Source organism: Drosophila navojoa, chromosome 4 (genome assembly GCF_054131105.1).
Source record: "Drosophila navojoa isolate 15081-1374.11 chromosome 4, UAZ_NAV_1.0, whole genome shotgun sequence".
Taxonomy (NCBI): domain Eukaryota; kingdom Metazoa; phylum Arthropoda; class Insecta; order Diptera; family Drosophilidae; genus Drosophila; species Drosophila navojoa.
The window spans coordinates 453,138-478,005 of record NC_142892.1 but is presented as its reverse complement, the minus strand read 5'-3'; the positions used below and the strand labels follow the sequence as shown (position 1 = coordinate 478,005).

The 24,868-nt window shown below is 37.9% G+C and overlaps 4 protein-coding genes across 12 annotated transcripts in view; 3 read left to right on the top strand and 1 right to left on the bottom strand.

The window, feature by feature from the left end:
- The window catches only part of Hipk (Homeodomain interacting protein kinase), a 126,342-nt gene extending 125,473 nt beyond the window's left edge, over positions 1-869 (top strand). For all 7 annotated transcript variants that reach the window (XM_089259979.1, XM_089259976.1, XM_089259982.1 and 4 more), the window contains 2 exons: positions 220-535; positions 644-869. In XM_089259979.1, coding sequence (XP_089116105.1) covers positions 220-363 — 144 coding nt within the window. In that variant the 3' untranslated portion in view covers positions 364-535; positions 644-869. The remainder of the gene's footprint in view (positions 1-219; positions 536-643) is intronic.
- LOC149091302 (uncharacterized) lies at positions 651-8,734 on the top strand. Its single transcript, XM_089260010.1, has one exon. It carries the CDS (start codon positions 651-653, stop codon positions 942-944), a length of 294 nt encoding a protein of 97 aa, XP_089116136.1. The 3' UTR covers positions 945-8,734.
- Positions 8,735-9,337: 603 nt separating this feature from the next.
- On the top strand, positions 9,338-11,275 carry Ppm1 (PP2C family serine/threonine-protein phosphatase Ppm1). 3 transcript variants are annotated; one of them, XM_018100667.3, is made up of 3 exons: positions 9,338-9,486; positions 9,890-10,837; positions 10,908-11,275. In XM_018100667.3, the coding sequence occupies exons 2-3, from the start codon at positions 9,896-9,898 to the stop codon at positions 10,953-10,955; spliced, it is 990 nt and encodes a 329-aa protein (XP_017956156.1). In that variant the 5' UTR covers positions 9,338-9,486; positions 9,890-9,895; the 3' UTR covers positions 10,956-11,275. The 3 variants fall into 3 exon arrangements, with proteins under 3 accessions (XP_017956156.1, XP_017956153.1, XP_017956155.1); XM_018100666.3 differs by having other exon boundaries at positions 9,426-9,714; XM_018100664.3 differs by having other exon boundaries at positions 9,425-10,837.
- Positions 11,276-11,816: 541 nt separating this feature from the next.
- On the bottom strand, positions 11,817-21,244 carry Kah (Kahuli). The gene is made up of 3 exons (XM_030384085.2): positions 20,561-21,244; positions 13,996-14,467; positions 11,817-13,934 (listed from the first exon to the last, which is right to left on the bottom strand). The coding sequence occupies exons 2-3, from the start codon at positions 14,460-14,462 to the stop codon at positions 13,079-13,081; spliced, it is 1,323 nt and encodes a 440-aa protein (XP_030239945.1). The 5' UTR covers positions 14,463-14,467; positions 20,561-21,244; the 3' UTR covers positions 11,817-13,078.
- Positions 21,245-24,868: the final 3,624 nt, after the last annotated feature.

Below are 24,868 nucleotides of genomic sequence, written 5' to 3'. Positions count from 1 at the left end.
TTCCTATGAATTGTAAATACAAAAGTTATCGAAGTGAGATTCTAAAGGGTATTTTGATCTCAATTATGGGATATTGTGTTTACATGATTGTTAATTATCTGGAATTACATTTGCAATAAGCACTAGAGTAGTTGAAAGTAATTCAATTGTAATTATTGATATTTACTCAAGTCTATTGCAGTATTACATGACATTAACATTGACTGTCGCCTTTCACAGGTCTTACCATCCCATCCATTGCCGGCTCACATTCAAATCCCGTCGCAGTATAGCCAATTCGGACCATTGAGTCCTGCCCAGGTAGCCGCCAGCAAGCATGCGGCGCACTTTGCGCCCACCAACATATGGTATGGTGCTGAGTAGCTTCCTGATGTAGGGTGCACGAGGGTTGACGCGAGGATGCCAGAGGCCACCACTGACAACAACAGCAACTACAACTACAACTACAACAAGCACACAGCTTCCTTTCCTAACTAACCACACACAGAGCGTAGAACTTGTTTCTTGATTGATTGATTGATTGATTGATGCTCGAGTGAGTCGATAATGCCAGCTAGACATCAATTTAAACTGGTTTTCTATTTCACTTATTGTAGATCAAAGAATTTACTAATCAAATGCTCTTGTACTTGCGCTCGTTTAGATCTTTTATGGCCTCGGCTGACGGCGACGACAACAACAACCACGATAGCGACAGCAACAACAACAACAACTTTGATGAGCTGCAGGAATTGCAGAAGTTGCAGCTGACGCAATGCTGGTGGTTTATGATGCTCATGCAGCAGAGCATCATACAGTACAACAGCAACATGTTGCAAGAGACTCTGGAAATTGCAGAAACAGTAGCAACAGCAACCACAACCACAACAGCAGCAACATCAACAACAACAACAACAACATCAGCTACAAGTGTTGCCCCCAGCAAAAGTCGCCGCAAACGCTGAAACCATTTTAGATGTTTATTTTGTGTTTTCTTTTCTTTATTATTTTTTTTTTAATATTCGCCAATGTTTAAAGATTGTCGATTGCTCGATAATTCAAGTGCGAATTACGATTTATTAATTTACATTAAGATTTCAATTTTTTTTCCAATTTTTAAAAACAAAATGTTAAGCATTTTCTACACGCAGTTTGGCGTGTAAAGTGCAACAACTTACACACACATATGTAATTAATACACACACACACACACACACACACACATACATACATACATATATATATCTATATATATACGCACACACGCAACATAATCGAAGTTGATTGAAGATTTTCTCAAAGCAAAACAAAAAACTAAAGCGTTTCACTATGTGTGTTGTATATTTTTTATTAGAGCTACTAAGTGCATACTATATACTATATACACCTATATAAACGTACATATATAAAACAAGAAAGTAAAGTACATAAACTAAACTAAACTGAACTAAACGCTAAAATATGTATTCGATAAAAACTTATGATACTAAGTGCTAAATGCAAAACCCATACATATATGTAAAACTGAAACTAATTCTTAATACATACATGCATATATATATATATATATGTATATGTATACATATTATTATATCTATACTACACATACACATGCAAATTATTGCGATTATTCAAGAACAACATTTTAAGATAAACAAAATTCGTGTTTGTGAAACGACAAGAAATTACTTAGTGCTAAATGCATAGTAACATTTTTAGACTCTTTTTTAGCAAGTACCTCAAGAATTACAATTAAATATGCAACAAAAACAACAAAAACAAGCAACAACAAAACAAAACAAATAATGTTATGCAAAAAATTGCCTTTTTACAACAAATAACAAACAACAACAGAAAAACGATATAAATTATTGTAAACAAAAACAAAAACGTGAAAAAAATAAATAACTTTAGTGAGATAATCATAAACAGCAAAAACAAAAAAAATATGATACCGCAAAAACCTTACTAGCAATCAAAGCATACATGAATATATATATACTTATATATATTTATACATAAACAATATATAGTAGTTAAACCTAGCGATATCTAAAAATAACTGATAACTGAACATGCGATATATGATAGCTAATAAACATAGACATAGACAGACCTTTTTTTTTTTGATCTGTTACGTTAACCAACACTCACACACACACTCTCATAGGACTTACACTCTAAGAAGCTAAACCTACAAAATAGGAATATATATATATAGGTATACGTGGGCTTTGTACAAACGTATAACAAATTAGATGCATTGTATTTAGCAATAAATTTATATACATATATATAACGGATTTTAAAATCAGATCAGGTACCAGGTCAGTGTTGGAAAAACACCCAAGCGTCATTTACTTATAAAAGAGGAGAAGAGAAAGAAGCAGAAATTAATTATATTTTACTTTGTCTCGCCCTACAGGTTGGGCTTTTATTTTACTCTGTTTCTCTGCGTTTAAGTTTTAACTGTTTTCTTGTATGAATTTTGAAACAACAGCAAAAAGTACAAAAAGGCAAAGCAATGTAGCTATAATCGAACAGTTTGTATATTTCTAATTTAGTTTTTGTATTTCCTGTTTTGTGTCTTTTGAAATGTTCAAAAACAAACGCAGAGATTTGATTATTTTTTTGTTTGTGTGACAACTTTAATATATACTAACAATACATGATACTACTATCAACTATCTATATATAGACATATATCAATATAATGTTTCTTGTTAATTAGGTTTCTTAAAGAGTATTGTGTAGTTAGTTGTAAAACTTTTTTGTCAAATCCTTTTATATGTGTTTTTTGTTTGAATTGAATTAGAACTGTGGGCACTTCCTATTATGATACTACAAATATATATAAATATATATACAAATTGTGTAAATCCAAGCAAATTGTAATTGAAATCTATAATTATTAATGCATGCGTATATTGTAATCCAGCTGTGCACTAATTGTAATATTGAAATCTAATTATATATATATATATGTTTATAGATATATATATATGTATCCATAGAGAATTCAAGCAGATCTATTTGGTAACGAAAGTCTAGCATATAATTATTGTGATGTAGTTTTTAAAAAATCGATGCAAAACACAAATTGATGTCGAAATTTTTGTCCTTGTCGTAATTAGCCAGTAAATAAGCAGAAATAAACAAAACAAATTACGAATTACAAATACAAATTACAAATAACTAATTAATTGTAAAGCATATATACGTCATATGCCTATATAATAATATTAATAATCTATGTTACCTATTTAGTACACAAACGAAGAAAAAAAGAAAACAAAAAACAATGACTAAGCAAAAAGGCAAACAACAAATTTTCTTTTAATTTTCAAGTTTATGTTTAATTAGCAGCTGCTAGACGTTTAGTGTTGTGACTTTAAATGATAAATCGTAACAGATATAGTAAGACACCTATAAATCGATCCAGATCTAGATCTAGATGCAGCCGTTGCTGTCAGTTTCGCTTTTGAGTTGTGTTTCTCGGATGTCATCTTGAATGGCTTTTGTTAAAGCTTTTTATAGATATTTTGTGGACCACGAATAGAATATATATTTAACAAAAGTCTTTAAAGCAAATCGAAGCGACTCAAGCTTGTCGAGGTTTATTTACTTTTTTATCTAACTAACTAATATATGCATAAAATACATAAACTATAATTAATAAATTTAAACAAAAAACCTTTTCAATTTCTACTCAATGTGTTTTTTAATATATATATATAGAGAAGCAAAACAGAAAGATGCGCTTTAAATGTAACAAAAACGAAACGTTAATAGACTTAAAAAGAAGAAAATTTAAACATATATATAACACTCACTAAACAAAAATAAAAAACAGACATAGACACATAAATATATACACATAAATATATATATATAAATATCTAACTAAATTTGGTAAATAAGTGAAAATTTTAAACTTAAAGAGAAATTCAACAAATGTTTTAACTGTGTAGCCTTAAAAGAAAATCAATTTACAAATGAACATTAAATATTATATGTGTAGCACACACATGTATATATTATATACTTGAGATATCATACGATTGAACATACATATTTCTAAATGTACTAAAAGTTTATTTGCCTATTTTTTTACACATATAAATACATATACAAAAATATATAGATTTTTTTTCAATTTGTTTAAAATATTTTACTTTTGTATTTCACACAAATGCATAGATTTTTTAAATTGTATATCCCACACTCATACACACACACACACAACATAAATTTACTATTAATATAAATGTTTAAAATGCTGTCCTAATAATATACAAAAACCCACAACAACAAACATAAATATATATATACGATTAACGAAAGCATATTTTACTTATTTTCTTTTATAATTTCCTTTATTTTTCCATTTTAGTTTAATCAATGAAAAATCAAGAAGCTAATCAAAAGTTTGAACAAAAAGCAAATCAAGATGAACAACAAATACAAAATATATATCCCACCAACAAAATTAATTTTAAATATGCATAAGAAGAAAAGGGACATTTTATAAGCTAACTGATATATCGAGCGAGATATAAAGCTATATCTATACATATATCTATATTTAGAATTTGCTTTAGTTTATCTTAAAGCTCATCATGGATTGCTTAGGCTTTGGCTACAGCAACAGCTATCTCCCTTTCTATATACATATATATATATATATACATATATGGATGCTTGTATATATATAATTACCTAATTTTAGTTTACTCTGAATCAGGTTTCTATAGTTGCCAATAGATTGTTAATTCTTTTCCAATACACACGCATACACACACACACACATGTTGTTTGACCAATTCAAAAACGAAAACGAACAATTTGATGAGCTTTTCGAAATAATTTGTCGCTTTGGAATGTGTTTCATACGCAAGTTATATGCATTTAACAAGCTAAAACACAACAACAACAAATACCAATACCAATACCAATACCAATAATAATTTAATAAACAACTAGTTATAGTACTTAAGAAACACCGATCAACAATTTGAATTAGATTTTGAATGAAACGAAATGGAAACAGAAACAAAAAAAAATTAAAACATTTGACGCTGACAAACAAGATTGATAAGAACCCGTCCATAATTAGATTTTGTTCTTAAAAAAAAGGAAAACAACAAAAACAAAAACCGAAAACCCCAAAGCATATGGAAACGAGTAACACCTAGTTATATATAGATATATCTAAATATGTAGAGCCAGTCAAGGCTTTGTCGGCGCTCGAAAATCGTGTTAGATTAGGAAGGCAACCAAAATAATTCTACGCTCTCTCTATGTGTTTTTTCTTTGACTCGTATATGATATAATAATATATACATATATATATCAATATATTAGGTATATAAATCTAAGTTTTGAGGGCTTTTCATAGCCGCCTGAATGCATTGAAAATGCGTAATCAGGCTGAAGTCTATAGAAGGCAGCAGAAGGCACACAATCCCGATGTAGTTTCATTAGTTTACTCTGAGCTGAACCCACCTGATGCACAGCACTCGATTCATTCTCCATGGATATTTCTTCTTGGCTTTGAGTATTGAGCCAGGCCTTCGTCTTCGACGTCTCTTGGATTGAGCTCTCAGGCAATCCAATCTGAATATCGAATTTGCTTCACGATTTCCTTGATAATTCACTTAGTTTTTAGTTGATCTCGATTCAAGCTGCTGGCCTGTAGCTTGGTCCAATATCGTCCCAAGTATATGCCATGTAGCGTTCTCGAGACTACTTCAAATTCCTTGTCTCAGGTATCCTTAGAGAACTGGAACACACAATAAGACCTTTTTATCGATAGAACATCTGCATTATATGCCTCATATAGCAAGCGAATGTCCCTAAGGTCCGCTTTTCATCAAATGAAAGCTTGACTGGAACAAGAAATAGGAATAAATTGCTTACACTTTTAGTGAAGACAAGCTGAGATTAATAACTAATCTTCAAGCTTCTCTCAAGCCCTCAAAACGTGGTCCTATGCCTAAAATTATATTGCATTTGATTAGAACGTTTTGCAAAGTCGAATCTTGAAAATGTGTTTCGGATTGATATTTAGATGTTTTAAATAAACAAAACAAAAACCAAAAAACTACATACGGTATATTTACATAAACAAAACAAATACAAATACATATTAAAAGCGAAACGAAACAAAATTACAAATATATATACACTATATTTTATTAAATACAAACTATTTCGAATAACCAAAAAAGATAAACAAAATGTTGATGTGTGAAATTTATAAGACTAGCATATTTCCTACCTAACAAAGTAATGAATAAATACGTTATGAGATATATATATATATACAGATAACTATAATATGTAAATTAGCAGCTAGTTCGATTCCACGATTCCAACTAAAGATAATGAAATATTGAATTTAATACAAACAAAAAACAAAACAAAAATTATGAAAAATCGTCTAACAAATTGATCGTACCTTTTTGCTGATTTAAATGGAATATATATATACGTGTATATATATAGAATTCTTGTATTCTAGTGTGTAAAGCGTGATGCAAACGTAATCGAAACAATATGTTTTAAATGGATATACATAACATATATATATATGAATAATATATACATATATATATATATATATGATTAGCTCGTAATGCAACTTAGATGATGGCACTTTAATGGGATTTGCTTTTTATATATATACATATGTGCGTATACATGCTGTACTAGAGTTAACTGAAGCAAATTTATATCGTATATAGCATATAGATATAGCTGTGTGTGTGTGCGTTAACTTTTAGGCATTAGTGTAACTCTTGCGATGTTTCAGAACCGAAAAATACGAGAATTTAAATATTTTTATATGCAAAGAATACGAATGGAATCGAATCGAATCGAATCGATAAGCCGATAGCCAATAGAACATGTAGTTAAGGGCAAACATAATTGATATAACTAAAAACCAACAACAATTACTGACAAAAACAACAACCAAAGAACGATAATCAAAGCGCGCACACATTTACGATATTTAGATTAGTTTTCGTTTTCTTTTTGGGCACCAAGTCTTATAGCATAACCGCTATCCCCTCACACTCACTCTCTGTATTACATACATACATATAAATTTTCACTTGTAGCATGTACCTAAGCTAATATATATACGAGTACATAGTTATATATTTTAGATATCTAAGTGCATGGGTTAGACAACGAATTGCCGGGCAACAAACGAGGGAAGAACTTAACATGACTAAATTGAAAAGGAACGAAGAGAGAAGCAGTAAGCCAAAGTGGCAGTCGGGTGTCATCGGCTGCATAATACTCGTTTACAGTTCACTTCAGAGAGCTACACCTAACAGGGCTGAAAGTAGTCTCTCTATTGATTTCCAGTCCTAAGAACTGAGGCAATGCACTGAGGCTATACATTTCTCTAGACCAAGTCCTTGCACTACGTAAACGAGTATTGTTAACAAGAAATGTAATAATATTTTGGCTTGTAAATTCCCTGGGCCTTAACCTCCCCCCGCGCCAACACAAAACAAAAGGAGAAAGATTTAAATGATCTTTCGATTAGCAACGATTTGATATGATTGTCTTTAGCTAACTTAATCACATATGATGAGAAATCCAAGCCAACTCACCCAACTTATACACACTTAAAAATTTACTTATTTTCTTAGTAACTTAACCATGTGTACTGAATGTTTTTTCTACTTGGTGTCCTTTACATGAAAACAAAAAGAAAACATAAATACTTATATATATAAATGGAGAAAGATCAAGCGAGAGTCTTAAGTGTAAGCGTTCAAATGAAATACTTCTTATATCAAACCAAGCACACCGATACATTTAGCATATATATATATATAACAATATCTAACAATATGGAGCATGGCATACGATGAGTATATCGTATGTGTGTATATATTATATATCAAGTACTAACTATAAAGTTATATAAACTTATTCAGATATGCGTACCTTTTTAAGCAACTAATTCAATGTTAATGTGAAGAAAACATATATATCGATAAATATATATACATATATATGTGTACGTGTATAGGGACTACCCCCATTTAGATGCGTTAGGGGAAGGCATGCAACACACCGTCTCAAGACCAAACCATTAACTTTAACACAATGAGCCGCAAATTTGTATTTATATATATACATACATACATAGTATATATATAGTGAAGATCGAAGAAAAACAATCGAGTTACGATTCAAGCCGTTAAATAACAGAATTTTTAGTCAAGTAACAGAGTAACAACAAATCCCATTGATAGATAATTTCGATAAATATGATATAAGAACTTTTGACTTTTATGGCTGTTTAGAGATTTTATAATAAATATACTTATGATATAAAACAAATACACACACAAAATACACCTATACCTACACACACACAAACATTGAATCTTTTGCCCCATAGAGAACTTTCCCCACTTTTGGTGCCCCAAGACGTGGCAATCCTCAACTTTAACTCTTAAAATCTTTTGCTCTTTAAACTCTATGTCTCTCTCTCTCTATATATAAAAAAAACTCATAGATATACAGCTCCATGTCTGGAATCTGGCATGATCTAAGCCCCGCCCTACGCTCCGAGCAGCGATTATTTGTAGCCTCTAGAGAAAATACTAACGGCAGAAAGAGAAGGAAAACAAATTTGAAAAATGAAATCAACAAACGAAAATTGTGAAATTTAGTGTCTTTACACTTTAAAGAGTATATACAAAATATAAAAAATAATTAAATAAAAGTAAACTTTACCAAGTCGAATTGAATGTAGATCGGGTTACGGCCACGAAAATTGTATGAGAGCAAACTCACAAGCACACACACACACATAGAGATACACACACACAGTTATAGAGATACGTGAATACAAAATACGAATTACGTCTACATACAAATTATGATAAATACTCGTACTTATGCCTAAAAGGATAAACGTGTAGCTAATATCTATGATCAAACAAAATAAAAAGCAAATGAATTACAAATAAATGTCTATATATTATGTATATGGAAAACATAAAATACAAACGATTTAAAAAATACAAAAAAAAAAAAAACATATACTAAAAAAAAAAAAACAAAATTATCAAAAGATAAAATTAGTGTTTTAATGAGTTGAAACTTCCATGGAAGACTAAAGATGTAGCCTATGTAAGTATCCAAAAACCCGGTATATTCACATCGCATTCTCTAGTCTAGATGCCATTAGATCAATATCAATGAAAGAGAGCATGCAAATTATATTCGAACTAAATTTTGACATGGAATTTAAGCAAACTTTGCTATTCATTCAAAAATCATATTTTACTTTAGTCAAAAATAAAATACAAACAAATTGAAATGGAAATTAATACCTGAAGGAATTGGAATGTTAGCTTCGACTCGCCTGAATTTTTTCAAATCGAAAATATCCGTTTACTGTTGCTTTATAGCTCCATTAGCTATACTGTTGTCAAAATTGTTTGTTTTGTCTAGGGAAGGAAATCGAGTTTAGTAAGTAGACGATGTATGTTCAGTCTGCAAAATTCCAAATCGTCTTTAGTTTGCTTAGAGAATCCACAAATAATTATTAGCTTACCAAACAAGAACGAAAGAAGAAAACAATCGACATATATATATATGTACAAAGTGTTGATATATATATATATATATATATATATAGCGTGTATCTATGGTGAAGAATTGTAGCAATTACAATTATTGATCATAGATTTCCGATAAGTGAGTAGCTTGCAGCGCGCAGCTCGCAGCTCGTAGCTCGTAGCTCGTAGCTCGTAGTCGCGGTCTGCGTCTCAGCAGCAACGTGCTTTGGTTGTTGCTGTTGCAGTTGCTGCTGCAGTTGCTAGTGTTGATTGATTACACGTTATGAATCGGCGTCTCTATGTTGTTGTTTAAGCTGATCATGGGCCAGACACTATCGGAACCGGTGACCACCAAGGACTCGTCGCGCTGCTCCAACACCTTATACTTAGTGGGCAGCAGCTGCATGCAGGGCTGGCGCGTCGAAATGGAGGATGCCCACACACATATTCTATCCCTGCCCGACGATCCCAATACGGCCTTCTTCGGAGTCTACGACGGCCATGGCGGTGCGGCTGTGGCCAAGTTTGCGGGCAAGCACTTGCACAAGTTCATTACCAAGCGGCCGGAATACTTTGGCAGCTCCATCGAATTGGCCATGAAGCGCGCCTTCCTCGACTTCGACCGCGAGATGCTGCACAACGGCGGCTGGGGCGAGCAGATGGCCGGCTCCACGGCCTGCGTGGTGCTGATCAAGAATCGGCGCCTCTACTGTGCCAATGCCGGCGACTCGCGAGCCATTGCCAGTGTGGGGGGCGCGACGATCGCCCTCTCCGTGGACCACAAGCCCTCTAACGAAACGGAGGTGAAGCGCATTCTGGCCGGCGGCGGTCGCATCGAGAACAATCGCGTCAACGGCAACTTGGCCCTGTCCCGTGCGCTGGGCGACTTCATGTACAAGCGAAATACCAGCAAGAAGCCGGAGGAGCAGATTGTTACCGCTAATCCGGACGTGACGACCTGCGATATCGACGACACTTGGGAGTTCATTCTGTTGGCCTGTGACGGCATATGGGATGTGATGAACTCCCAACAGGTGGGTGACTTTGTGCGCGAACGCATCGGATTCGGCATGCAGCCAGACGTGATCTGTGAGGAGCTGATGACCTACTGCCTGGCACCGAATGCCTACAATTATGGACTGGGCGGCGACAATATGACCGTTATACTCGTGTGCATGCTGCACGACAAACCCTACGAGGAGCTGAGGGTGCGCTGCGGCTTCAAGGCAGGTGGCGTCGGCGATGCTCTTCCAGTCCTAAAGGTAGCTATACCCCTCTCTTTCTCTCTGTCTATTTCTTTTTATATACATATAATTGTTTTGTCTTCAATAGTATCAATTGCCGAGACCTATCAACAGTCGTCACCTGGGGAGTGCCTGAGTTGGCGTCTTTGGATCTGAGATTTGCAGACGTTTTTTTTTTTCATTTTTGTTAATCGTTGATGACATATTTTTGGCATATCGCATACCACTCCAAGTTTCATCATACGCCAATACTGACATGTAGTTTTTTACCTACCTCACCACATACATATACACTTATGTATGTATATGTGTACATGATCTAAAGTTTTGGTTAGCAGAACTTATCCTCAGACATATCTCACAGGCCCTACCCAAAAATCAAGTAGCTCTTTAAATTCCCAGTCGAATACGCTATTATTTGTCAATTTCAAAATAAAATAACTTTAAAGGCAAAAATGCAGAAAGCATTGATACACTACTACAAGTTTGCCTAATAAAGCGTTAAGTTAAATGTGGAAGTCTTGAGCTATAGATGGCGCTTTCTTTACCTGTTTGACGAAATTTCAATTGTCTTTCGGCTGTAAATGATTTCAGCTGTCGAATGTGCAGTTATGTTCGAAGTTCCCATATTTATACCTGATTTATATATGTATATTGTATATTGATGCGGCGAAAGGCAGAAAGCTCATTTCATTTTTTATTTGCAGTAAATATATATATTTGTATATAAATATAAGTATATATATGCTGTGTGAGATGGAGCATTCAACTGTAGATGGCGCTTTGCCTGCTGAGTGCTAAATCTTGATAAACATATTTATTTTTGGACTATGGCATCGGTTTAAGGATGCAATATAACTATTGATAGACCAATATATACTACTTGCCTTAAAAATCATCTGCTCATAGTTTTAGGATCAATTCAATGATGTGATATACAGCCACATTCCATTAGTCCCATTGCAATGTCTGAACGCCCCCCAAAATCATCAACAACTTGTTTATTTTCAGGTGGATCTCACTCGTTTAATTTGAAATAAATGTGCATTCTATAATAATACATTATGTACTCTCTATATATACGAAAATATATATAATTAAGTTGATATATATACATATATGAATGTATATATATATATATATATATATATATATATATATATATATATATATATATATATATATATATGTGTATGCATATACAATATCTTTGGTCTGTTTTAGCTGTAGTTTGGTTTTGTGTAGAGTATACAAAATGCAGTGTGCTTTGCTACAACCAAATCGAGAAAGAAGGGAAATAAAATAAGAAATTGAACAAATTATAGACAATAGAAGTAATACAAAGAGAGGCACACAAAAATGTGCAAAATAATAGAAAGATTTGACAACTATACAAAATATATATGTATGCATGTATAATAGATTTAGACATATATGCATATATGTATGTGTGTATGCGTGTAGAGGCTAATTAGTGTTTTGTAGTTATGTCAATTTGTTATTGCACCACATGCGGCCGTAAAGTGCTTAAAAATAACGCGACACATGCCAGACCCGACCACCCGAACACCTGCACCCGGCACCCGAGGCAGGAGGTCAGCTCGGTCCGGCCCGGCGCATGGCGCACTCTAAAGATACAAGACTAGAGATTCGCTCGTTTCTTGGACTTCCGTGCCGAAAGCAGGAAATCGCAATGCCTTACAAACAAAAGAATTCTAATTACTTTGTAAGTATATATGGCAAAAATAATATTTATATATATATGTGTGTAAATTCTAAAATCAGTGATATATATATATAGAGCTTTACATATATATATATATAATGTGGTTTAGTGCTAAAAGAAAAAATACTGGTTATATGTTTTTCGCAAGTCTCTAAATCCTCGTTACAACTAGACGTAGATCGATTGAGTTTCTATTTCTGATTCTGTTTCAGTATCTGTCTGTCTGTGTCTCTGTCTGAGTGCGTGTTTTTTTGATTGATTGGAATCGTCTACTCTCTAACGGTACTTTAGCTCTTTTTCGTATTTATCACATATTTGTTTACTACATAAGCTCCTAGAAAATCGAATGCAAATTGGGATTTTTATATTGGTTTTGGTTACGTTTTTGGTTAAGAGTTTTGGTTAAGACTTTTGTTTTGTGTTTTGGTTTTGGAATTTGGTCATTTCCAAATTTTAAATCTCTCTCTCGTTTGTCTTTTTACAGTCAGCTGCTGGGCTCATGTTCTGTTCTGCTGTTGGTGTGGTGGGCGTGGCTAGGCGACCATTGCATAGTTGCCGGTCAGCTCGAAGGGACTCGTCTTGGCCGAATGCGTGAAATTGTTCTTGGGCGAAAAGTCTACGGGCTGCTCCTGTTCCTGCTGCTGGGCTCGGTTCCTGTCCGCATCCTCGCTAGCCGGGGCCTGATGGGCATAGGCCTGATGATGAGGATGATAGGGCAGCGCTAAGGGCAGCGACAGTGGCAGCAACTGCTCCTGGTACATTGCACCCGGATGCTGGAGCATTGTGGGCTGCAGCAGGCCATTGCGCTTATAGCTGTCGTAGTGCTCCAGACGTCCGGGATAGCCATAGGCCAGAGCCTGAGCCTGGGCTTGGGCCTGGCGGCGATCCTTCTTCTGCAGCAGCTTGTGCGCCAGCGTGGACTTTGCCGAGTCCGGCAGAGCCGCTGCAGAGGCAGCTCCCGCCCCTCCTGCCTCCAGTTGCTGTGATTGCTGCTTGGGCAGTGGCAACACTTGGGCCGCACGGGCCGGCGCCTCGCTGCGATTCTTCATGCAGGAGGACTCCTCGTGCTTGTACAGATAGGACTTCAGGGCGAAGGCCTTGCCACAGCGGGCGCACGTGTGCGGCTTGGTATTCGAATGGGTTTGGATGTGGGCGCGCAAGTTTGACTTGTCCGCAAAGGCCTTGCTGCAGACGATGCACTTGAAGGGCTTCTCGCCCGTGTGGGTGCGTATGTGGCCTTGCAGCAGCCAGGGCCGCGAGAAGCACTTGCCGCAGTACTGGCACTCGCAGCCCTGGTTGTGGGTGCGCACGTGCATCGAGAAGGCGGGCATCGAGACGTAGACCTTCTCGCAGAACGGACAGTGGCGCGCCTTCTTGTCCATGATTGACCTGGGCAGAAAGAGAGCTCGAATAAGTACACTGCGATTGTGGATGATGGAGTCTGGCTCACCTGTGTGTTTGTCTATGGCGTGCTAGATTCGAGGACGTGGAATATTTCTTGCCACACTCGGGGCAGATGTGCTCATCCTCTGGCGAGCTTCCGTTGCTGCTGCTGCTGCTGCTACCGCCGGCCTGAATGGCTGATTGCTCGCTGGTTTGGCTGCTGCTGCTGCTGCTGGCGATGCTGGCGCAGGAGTTCGAGTCGGAGATGGTGGAGCGACGCAGTTTCCTGCGATCGAACACCTTGTGGCTGTAGGAGTTGTAGGTGGAGTCATCATCCGACGAGGCATAGAAGATGTTGTTGTTGCTACTGTTGCTGTTGCCGTTGTTGCTGTTGTTGTTACTGTTGCTGTTGCCGGCCATGTTGTTGCCTTCGGCAGCTGTGCTGAGCGGTCCAGCCGCCAGTGTCACATTCGCCAGCTGCGTCAGATTGTACAGCTCCTCGGGTATGGGCGTGGTCAGCTGATCTTTGGTCATGGCGTCTGCAATCGAGCAGAGCAGAGCAATAGAAACAATAAATTCCATGTGACGTATAAAAAGCAGAAAGCAACCTGCTAACGCGTAGCAGATACGTCATAGCAAATATAGCAAGTAAGAAAGCTCTAGTCGGCAATGCCCAGCTAGCAAATACCCTGGTCTTCCCGAATTTCTTATAACACTACATTATTCTATTTCGACAGGTCATGACAGCTTCCACTTCTGGGAGAGTCATCTTTAGCAGCGGCGATAAATATTGCATCAGTATTCATCATGAGTCATTGGAGGTAAGTACAAATCTATTCCAAGCCAATTCGGCTCTCTCTGGCATCTCTTGTATTCTAACATGTATTTTATATTTTCAGAATTTAACGCTTCTACAGCTAAGAGAGTCCCACATCACACAGCCTCGGTTGCATATTGTTTAGCAGAGATAGTGTAACATATTCGCTTTACATCTCTATATATATATATATAATGTTAAACAAGGCCTGTACATACTTTTAGTTATTATATACATATATGCTTATAATGTAGATTTAATTCAGCACAAACTATGTAAATTTAAAAGAAATAAACAGCGTTTGTCAATAATTAAACTGTGTTTTTATTTAATATTGGCATTTCTATGTTGGCAGTTAATTTTCAAAAGTTAACTGTCATTATACAAAATATCGTTGCATACCTTCGGGGGCTTACTGCAGTTGCGATCTATTTGAACGGCTATGTACAGAAGTACCACTACACTATCAGATCACTGCTATTTAACATAATTATGCAAATGGTCTGTAAATTAACAGCACATGAACAGTACACTGCTACTATGCTGTTAAGCTAAATTTTTCGCTGGGCCGTTGAAATTTGAGCAAAATTTTGGTAAAGTACCAGGCGAACAGAAATGAGCAGTAGGGTGAAAAATGTTACTTAACAGTGGTTGTACAGAATTCTGTTAAGTAACAGAATCCTGTTAATGGTATGTTATCTAACATAACAATGTTAATTAACATAACTATGTTAGGTAACATAAGTCTGTTAGTTAACATAACAGTGTGCTCAAAGTGCACTGTTAACCCTTTTTTAACTAGAATCTGTTACCCTACTATGCATTTCTGTTCGCCTGGTACTTTACCAAAATTTTGTTCAAATTTTAAAGGCCCAACGGCCGCAACAGCCGACTTGTGATGCTGCAAATTTTAAATTAGGGACGTTACTGGGAATTACTGCTGCTATTGCCAGTTGCATTCGAATTTCGTAAAATTAACGGATTTTTGGGTTTGTTGGAGCTACGTTCATTGCATGCTGTAACCAAGAATGTGTGAGACAACTAGCTATATGTGTTCTTTCTGACTGTTACATAGACTTTCAAAAAATCATTATACCCTCATTTCCCATTTTCAAGTGCTCAGGGTATAAAAATAAATCATAAACCTATTTATTTATTTATACAAATATATGTATGTACATATTGCGATCGTTAATTTTAAATATATTTCTGCTACAATTTTAACATCTAATAGACAAATTAATGGGTCCCAGGCTGATCAATGCTTAGGTGGGCCAACAGAAACATCAGGAACAGTAACAATAAATGGTCTGGCTTTCATGTTGGCCTGCTGTATAGGGTATGCAGAATTCGTTGAGCTGCGTCATTTCTTTTATTTATATTTCATCAATTTATAATTAAGGACGAGCCAAGAGGCCAGCGTGGCCAACGTTGTCTGCATCATCGTCGTCACCTTGTTGCCACCACTACTCGCACACTCGGGGCGTATGATTAACGTCAGCGCACAGCCGGCTCTGGCGCACTTGTTGGCTGCAATTTCTTCTACTTCTATTAATTTTTTTGTTTTTGGGTGCATCTGCGAAATAAATTCACGTCGCAGTGCGCATAATTTGTGCATGTTGTCTTGGCATTGATTAATCTCGCACGTAATAGCAACCATCTCCAACGAACGCAGTGCTAGCTGGCTACGCTAGGCTATCCATCTCTCTATCTATCTTATCTACCATTGCTTATTTATATTTAACTTAAAATCACAAACAAAATGTGATATATCTACATATTTCAGTTCTTAGGTCCTTTGAGTCCCACTGTTTTGCCTGTTGTTAAAATCTAATCTACTTAAATCTAATGCTGATTTTAAAATATAATCTACTTAAATCTAATTAAAATTGTGCAAGTCCATATATTCACTTCTATGCTTACTGAAACTATTCAACTTTCTCTAACTCATGATAGATTTATCATATAATATATTCTATTCTATTCCATTCAATTTATATTGACTTCTATTTCTGTTCAACTCTCAGCTCTGTCTGATCCTTTGATTTTTTATTACTTCTACGAAATCGATTTCAATTTTTAGTTAAATTTCCTTAAATAATTATACTGCTTAATATTCCCCGAATCATTCTAGATTCAGGTGGCACTCGTAATCCCCTTTATATATAATTAATATTATACGATGAACTATTAAAATTTCTAGGCAATCAAATTTTATATTTCCGATCTCACTTCGTCGTTGTTTATTGTTGAAAGTTTTCTCTATCTCTCTCTATCTTTATGTTTTCGTAATCGTCTAAATAATCGATTAATGCCTATTGCCACAACAACTATAACAATAACAAATATTGCGCAGGTGGGGTGATGGTGCGGGTGGGGGCGGTGCGAGCGTTGCGGAGGTCATGTGCACCTTGGATTTGTTTGTTTTTCTTTTTCTTTCTTTTTCCGTTTTAGACTTTCTGTTTGGCTCGGCCTGAGGCCAGCCGCGTGATGTAGGCGTGGCGCCGTCCGCCTAGATCTTAACAAAGAACTAGTGGGCGGCCATTTGGCCTAAACAACCAGAGACTTTTGCAACCTGTTGCGTCTTCTTGGCGGCCAGTTCTCAAAAGTTGTTCTCTTTTTTTGTTCTTTTCAAAAAAACATTTGAAATGAAATTCATTTCGTAGAGTACATCAAAATGTTTGTACCCATAAAAATAATTTCTTGTGCAAAGCGGGAGAGGCAGGGGCAGGGATAGGGGCAGCGGCAGGTGGCAAAGAATGTGCAGCTTTAACTACAACAAAATCGACCCATAAAATATTAGCTATGATCTATGAGAGTGGGAGCCACATCAGACAGTTTGTGTATACATATATATTGGTATATATACATATATCGTATACATACATATTCATAAATTTGGGCCTTAGCATTTATTTATACTCTCAATAAGTGCAGAGACCCCGCAGCACCCGTTGATGTGGCACAACCACCTGGTAATTTTCGCCCATTTAGCCTAGCCAGCATACCTGTTCCACAGAAATTTCTACTAAATTATTTATAGGACTTTGACGGAGAGATTCGGCTGTTGTTGTTGCCGTTGTCGTTGTTGGGGGCTTTTTCTGCCAATTTCATGAAAATTGGAAACAAAGCTGACAAGTGGGAAATTTGTGGCTGGCTATGAATGTATTTTGCTTTTGGCTTTTCCGAGACCTCCTCAATGCTGTGCCATAATTCTGCTCGATGTCAGTTGAGCGCAAAAGATGAAGACGAAGACGAACCGAACAAGAAGCACCAGTCCGAGAGTCGCATGTTTCTATGACAGGCCGTTAATTAATTATTCGTTGGCCCGTGCTGCGATCGCAGATCGGTAATCGCAAATGACATCTCAAAGAGCAGGAAAAGCGCTGCTGCTGCTGCAGCATTTAATGTTAATTGGTGCAGGCCGCCACAGCCAGCAGCACAGCTATCAGCACAGCAGAGCATAGCAGAGGGGTAGGTGATGCTGCCCGTTGGCTGCTGGCTGAGCGCTGGGGCAGCTAGCATCTCACATGGGCACATGTTGCTACAAACTCAAATCGAACTGCATTAATTTGGCTAAGACAATTTAAAGATGATCACTGTGGAGCTCAAGTGTCAACAGTGACTGTAAAAGTCTAGAGGGACAGACAGAGAGAGAGAAGACGACCGCAGAAATGAAAAATTAGTTTGGAAAGAGTAGGGAAAGGATATCCAAAGACAGAAGAGATGAGCAAGATCAGAGTGTAAACGCTAAGGATGTGTTAGTTCAGATACTTCAAGGAATACATATTTGCACAAAGAAGGACAAAGAGAAAGATAGAAAGAGAGAGAGAGAGAGAGAGAGAGAGTGAGTGTGTATCATTATAAGTATTAGTATTAGTGGGAAGCAGATAAAGAGCTGCAGCGTTTCATTGGTTTTCAATACATAAACAAAGAAATTCTGTTCTGCTTAATAGACTCGATCGTTTCTCACGCAAACCAATCCAATTCTGCATTATTAACGAATTAATTATAAAATATGTTTTATAAAGCGAAATAATCTTGAATAATAACATCCCACTTATTAGCCTGTTCTGTCATGGCAGGCAGAGAATGTATTTAACAGCTCCACCACATGCTACCTTTCATCAAGTCAGCCCCCCACAGGCCCCAGTCCACAGCCCACGGTCCGCGGTCCGCGGTTCACATGAGCCAAAAGTGTTTCGAGTGCATTTTGTAAACTCGACGCACAATGGACATGAAAATGCTTTTCTCTTATTTGTCTTCTATTTTCATTCTGCTTCTTTATTCTTTCCCATTCTTGTATATATGTATATATTTACGGGCAAGAATCTGCGCAAAATGCGCTCGGGCCGAAGAAAGTTCAAAGTCCTGTTAATGTACACAAAGCAAAGAAATGTTAATGGCTGACGTGGCTGAGGGGGCGTGGAGGGAGAGGGGCAGACAGGCGGCAGGGGATGGAGGCACCACTGGCCTCGCTGGCCTTAACAGTGTTGGCTCGGTGGCTCGGTGGCTGCGTGCCACAGACTCGAATGCGCGTTTTGACTATTTATAGAGGTGCATAGAGCAAGAGGGTGAGAGAGAGAGAGAGTGAGTTACAGCCTGGGCAGAAGGAAATACACGCATAGTTTACATTTAAGTTCAAACTTGAAAAAAGATGCAAGATGCACGATGCACAATAAACAAATCGCTGGGCACTGCGGCGCCTGCTGTGCCGGCCTAGAAGTCAATGCCACGGCAGTCGAGTGACTGTCAGCCGCACACAGGACTTGCCCCACACACGCACACCTACGCGACTTCCTGCCTGTTGCCCCTTCAAGTTTCGAGTTGATCTTTTTGTTTATAGATCCATCAACGCTGGACGCACTGCCAGTCACATTGGGCACATGTTTACGCCGCCTAATTATAAACAAAAACGGGACACAAAGGATCTCTGAGCTATTTAAATACTTACATACATATACACGCAATATATGCCAGATTGATGTAAATATCTCATCATACAAATACAATTCGATTCGGTTTACCTGTTCGCTACTGATCTGTGATCTGGTTAATCTTCATGTACGCATGTAGATCGTATAAATATATAAATAATTGTATATACATGAATGTATATAGAATATATGTATGTCTAATACAACTAATATTATAAATACAGCTGATGTTACTAATACTATTATGCCACTACAACTACTAGTCTTAGTACTACTGCTACTAGTACTAATACGTTCTACTAAGGCACGCGCTTTGTTTTCCAAATCATTTCCTTCAATTCTACGCAGTTTTTGTCTGATCAGAATGGCGCATGGCATGACTTAGCTGAAATATAGTTGGCTATATGACATATATACTCTAGCCTCTCTGTACTCTGTATTCTTTAGTCGAGATGTTTACGCAACTAACGTGAAAGAGATGGCCTGTAAGTTGTCAACAGCTCTTTCAGTTGTTGTTGTAGGGCAGTTTCTATGAGTGCAACCCATCTGCTTGGCCCGATCATTGCCAATGCAAACACATTTCTCACGTAAATGTCAAAATATCAAAGAAATCATAATATTAATTTAACAAGTGTGGCCCGATAGTTCTCTCTCCCTCTCACTCCTTCTACCTATGAGATAATTAAAAAAAACCATGTTGCTCATCTGCCAAAAGATTTGTCTTCAGTATATAGTATAAGAATAGCCCAGAGGTTTTGCTTATTGGAGCAATTGTGTAATTCGCAAACGGGATAGACGCAGAAAAAAGGCACACCCTGTACTAGAGATAGGCGTATAGACATGCATATATCCGCATCCCAAGTTGGATGGATACTCACCCTAACTGTAAGACACGCTGTAGATCAGGAAGTGAGCCCTGCGTGGGGGGGTTAACTGAAGCGTGATCGTTCCAAATGGATGTGAATGGATCGTTGCTGTTGCTTGGCTCTCAATATAGACGATGATTCAGCCGAATGTTTGGTGTCGAAGCGAAATCAATATAATATATCACCACGCACAGCACTCGGCTCCTCCCCCGGGCCCTGCTCGGCGCTGTTTGACTGTTCTTGATTCACGATTCGCACGAACTTTTCATCACAAGGAACAACAAGAAGATTCAGATATAGATTGAGAACGAGATACGTTAAATGCACAAGTGTTTTGTTTTCGGCCCGACTACTTAATCGATCCGCTCCGATCCGATCCGATCCGATCCTCAACTATTGCAATTGCGGATCACTGGGCAGGCAGGCAATGTTTTTGCACGGTGCGCGCACTCGCTCTTTATTGCTCTCTCTTTCTTTATCTTGTTTTCTTTTCTTTTCCCTTGGTACGAGCGCAGCGAGATCTCGGAAAGAACTGAACTTTCTTGGCGATGGCACTTACAGTTTTTACATCTCTGCTGCGGCCGCCGCGGTTGCTGCTGCTGCTGACGTCGAGGAGGTGACGATGCCTACGCCGACAGCCGACAGTTGAGAGCCGACAGCTAGCAGCTGTTTGTCCGAGGATCGGCCGCCGAATGCCTCTCGGCTCTCCCCTTTGGAACAAGTGTGTGCGGTTTAAAAATAAATTGAAAATAATGTTTTTATTATGCTCCCTCTCTCACTCGCTCACTTGCTCGTTCGTTCGCTCTAACTCTCCCGCTGCTGTGCCGTGCACATTTTCCAAAAGAGAAAAACACACACACACACACACTGAGAGACGCCGTGCTTGTGGCTTCGGCAAGGACCACTGCGCAGAATATTTCTAACGCAGCGTCAAGTTGGCAGCCAGACGACGGCAGCCAGTGTCAAAAACCTCACAGATCGCTGCTGCCCCCATGCCGCTACAAGCCATCTCTCGAAAGAGAGCGAGAGAGAGAGAGAGAGAGAGAGAGAGGGAGCAAACGCTGCGGTTGGCAGCAATTTCGCCGGTTCAGATTCGAATTCTGGGCTGTTGGTGAGGCAGTCGAGCAATTTGGCATTTTGAAATAGCTGTTTGTACTTTTTGCGTGGCCAGCCAAAGATAGATTCGCTCACCTGACGCCGCCAGCCCCACGCCCCCGGCCGCTCTACGCCGCCTCCCGCACGCCGTTTTCAAACGAACGTCTGCAACACAGGTGTTGTCGGCAGCTACTCTCAATAGTTGAGTTGCTCAAGCGTACTGAACTTAATGTCGCTCTGTCAGGTGTTGCCACGGCAATGGGGCTCTGAATTGGGCATAGCTCTTACGTATTTGCCATATTCTATAATCAAATACCTACGTAGTACGTACGTACAGATATGTATGCATTCTCTATGATTTATGTCTCTTGTTGTTGCCTTGATTTGTGTCTGGTTCTAAGTGGATTTTGTTGTTGTTGCAAGATTTATACTGTTGCAGTCGCAGTTGCACGCATCAAATATTATATATAGATCTTTTTACAACCGACTTACAACTCAAAAGATCTCAAAGTGAAAATGATAAAAATTGTATATTTAGATAAACAGAGCAACAAACTGTAATAAAAATTTTATTGATAATTGCTGAAAAACATGTAATTTACATAATGCAAAGAGGAATTCCTAGTTCATTTCAAATTCTATTTCTATTTTATGTTTTAGTATAGTATAAGGATACTTTACGATCAAGATTGAACTTACACGATATGAGATTAACAACTGTACGATCAATGGGATCTTTACATTGTTGTCTGTTGGGAATTCTCACACTTTTCTGCGGCCTCGACCCACGCAATACGAAAACAAAGGAAATCGAATTGGCTTGCAGATAAAGCTGTGCCATTCCACAGCTCAGGGTGTTTTGCTGTCTGGCGCCAACATGGAAATGCAATTTGAGTACGAATACATACGTACATTCGTACTACATGTATATATATGTATATGCTCGTATATAGAGGGTCAAGTTAGGCCAGGCGCCATGCATCACAGTAGCAGATCAGCTTTTGGACCAAGAAAGTGGCGACAAAGCCAAGAGGTTGCTAGGAAGCGGGGGCAGATGGACACTTGAAGGGGGTACAACAGTGTGACATGTGCTAAAGACATCCGTGGCAGCTTGCGTCGACTTTAATCACGGCAATTAATAAAAGAGAGTCGCCTGCCGCCACAAAGGAAGGAAGTATCAGAGACCGAGAACGAAGATGCAGAGAGTGGGAGAGAGAGAGAGAGAGAGGGAAATATGTACAATGAGCTGAAAGTTGCACTACATCACCCGGAGCGCTGAGTTTCTGGAAAAGTGAAACGCGACTGGCGGCCATAAATCTATTTTGGTCCTGATTCCTCAGCCAATCTCCCACTGCTCTCGACACTCGCAGAGGCCAGGGGCCTCACTTGCTGCGCAATTGCAGTTGGCGATGCCGAAGACCCTTCTTATTTTTAACTCCAGCCTTTCTTTGCGTAGGTAAGATGCAGTTGGAGATGCTCCCATAAATCCCACATAACAACAAAGCCAAAACAGAAGAGAGCGAGCAGAGGGGTGAAGCAGAGGCAGACGCAGAGGCAGAGGCAGCGCAGCTTTTCCAATTATTTACAGAGATAAATAAAGCGAAATCGCCTTAATGTGAAATTCAACAGGCAGACAAAATGAAAATAAAAACAACACAAATGTTTCGCATTTCGCTGCTTATTCATTTCTTTTTTGTTTTGTGTAAATAATATTATAATCGATTTCAAATGAAAGAGTCTTTAGCTTGCGGTTCCATAAATTATCTTGTTAATCTTTTTCGAATTTCTCAGAGTTCGTTTGCAGCCCATCACAATGGGTAAAAAATAAAATTCCTCGTTTAATAGGGTTGATCCACTTCGTAGAAAATTTGGTGAGGTCCAAGACTAACAGGGCAAGCCTACATATGTAATTTTATATAATAGAATATGTAATCAAATTATACTTTACTTGAGCAAAAAGGCTAATTTCGACAAAATAATGTTTTTTTTAAATAATAAATGATGTTATCAGCAAATAGTTTTTTTAATATGATCCAGTTTTGTATAAAACCTGCTAAAATAGTTCCCATTTCGTCACCCAATTTTTTCATTGATTACGGCGTCCTGTTTACCGTAGTTGCTGCATTGTTTAAATTATTGAACAATTAGTCAAAACATTTGTTTGTATCTGGAGAAACGGATTGCTGCGTGTCGGATCTGAGAAGTGGTCGACCCTCGGAGCAGAGCCGGATATGCTTGTAATTCCTGCATTCGAAGTCGAATTTCAAAGAAGAAAAGACAAAACATCATAAAGTTCTATTTTTAATATACGACAGGCGATTCAAATTAGGGGGAGTTGACGACTGACAGAGAAGGCGGCGTACGATGGGGAGTGGGCGAAGGTGCAGCGGGGATCGATCCCAAGCTATATTTGAATTCTGAAGTGCAAGTGAAGCGGCCAACGATTCCAAAGGTGGCTGCCACTTTGTGCAGGGCATGCGAGCGGGAGGGAGGAAGAGTGGCCTGGCTGCATGCGCTTGGCGTGTGCCGCCACTTGATGTGAAAAAGAGAGGGTAGTGTCAGAGAGAGTGCGACAGTGAGAGGCACTGCAATGCAATACATCTGCAACATGCAGCGAGCAACCTGCGGCATGCTTAAAGATACGAACGACAGACATATACATACACATATGCTCATACATATGTATCCATATCCATTCAGCCACATTTTAAAAATTCAAAGAAACAAAAGCGGAAATGTTGTTGTTTTCCTTCTGACTTTTAACAGCAACAACAAGCAAACTAAAATAAAAGCATCAGGCACATCATCATAATTGCCGCTGGATGCTTTTATATGACAATTGAAATCATTTGGCTATTGAACTTTTAGAATTTTGTTAGCATTAGCATTGTCAAGTAATACAACAATCTTTGGCAGATTCAAACAAACAGCCCTGTCCCAAGTTATAATTTCCATTCCATTTGTAGGACTCTTATATTCTGCCCTTAAATACATCGACATGATAACGTGTACATGCAGTTTATGATGCAATTCGTTGATAGTTATGGATACGAAATAATTAATATTTACGATATTTATAGATTATTTTTCTTGTGTAACTATCATACTGCGCTGCAAACCTGCTCAAATTTAAAAAATTGCGCCATTTTGTTGTATGTGGCATTAATAATAATGTTAACTTAACAGAATCGTGTTAAGCTATCGATAGACATGGCTCGTCGACTA

Coding starts and splice junctions, on each gene's coding strand:
- LOC149091302 (XM_089260010.1), top strand. CDS start 651: ATGGCCTCGGCTGACGGCGACGACAACAACAACCACGATAGCGACAGC.
- Ppm1 (XM_018100664.3), top strand. CDS start 9,875: ATGTTGTTGTTTAAGCTGATCATGGGCCAGACACTATCGGAACCGGTG. Junction 10,838..10,907: donor ATGCTCTTCCAGTCCTAAAG/GTAGCTATACCC, acceptor TGTCTTCAATAG/TATCAATTGCCGAGACCTAT.
- Kah (XM_030384085.2), bottom strand. CDS start 14,462: ATGACCAAAGATCAGCTGACCACGCCCATACCCGAGGAGCTGTACAAT. Junction 13,935..13,995: donor CGCCATAGACAAACACACAG/GTGAGCCAGACT, acceptor CTTTCTGCCCAG/GTCAATCATGGACAAGAAGG.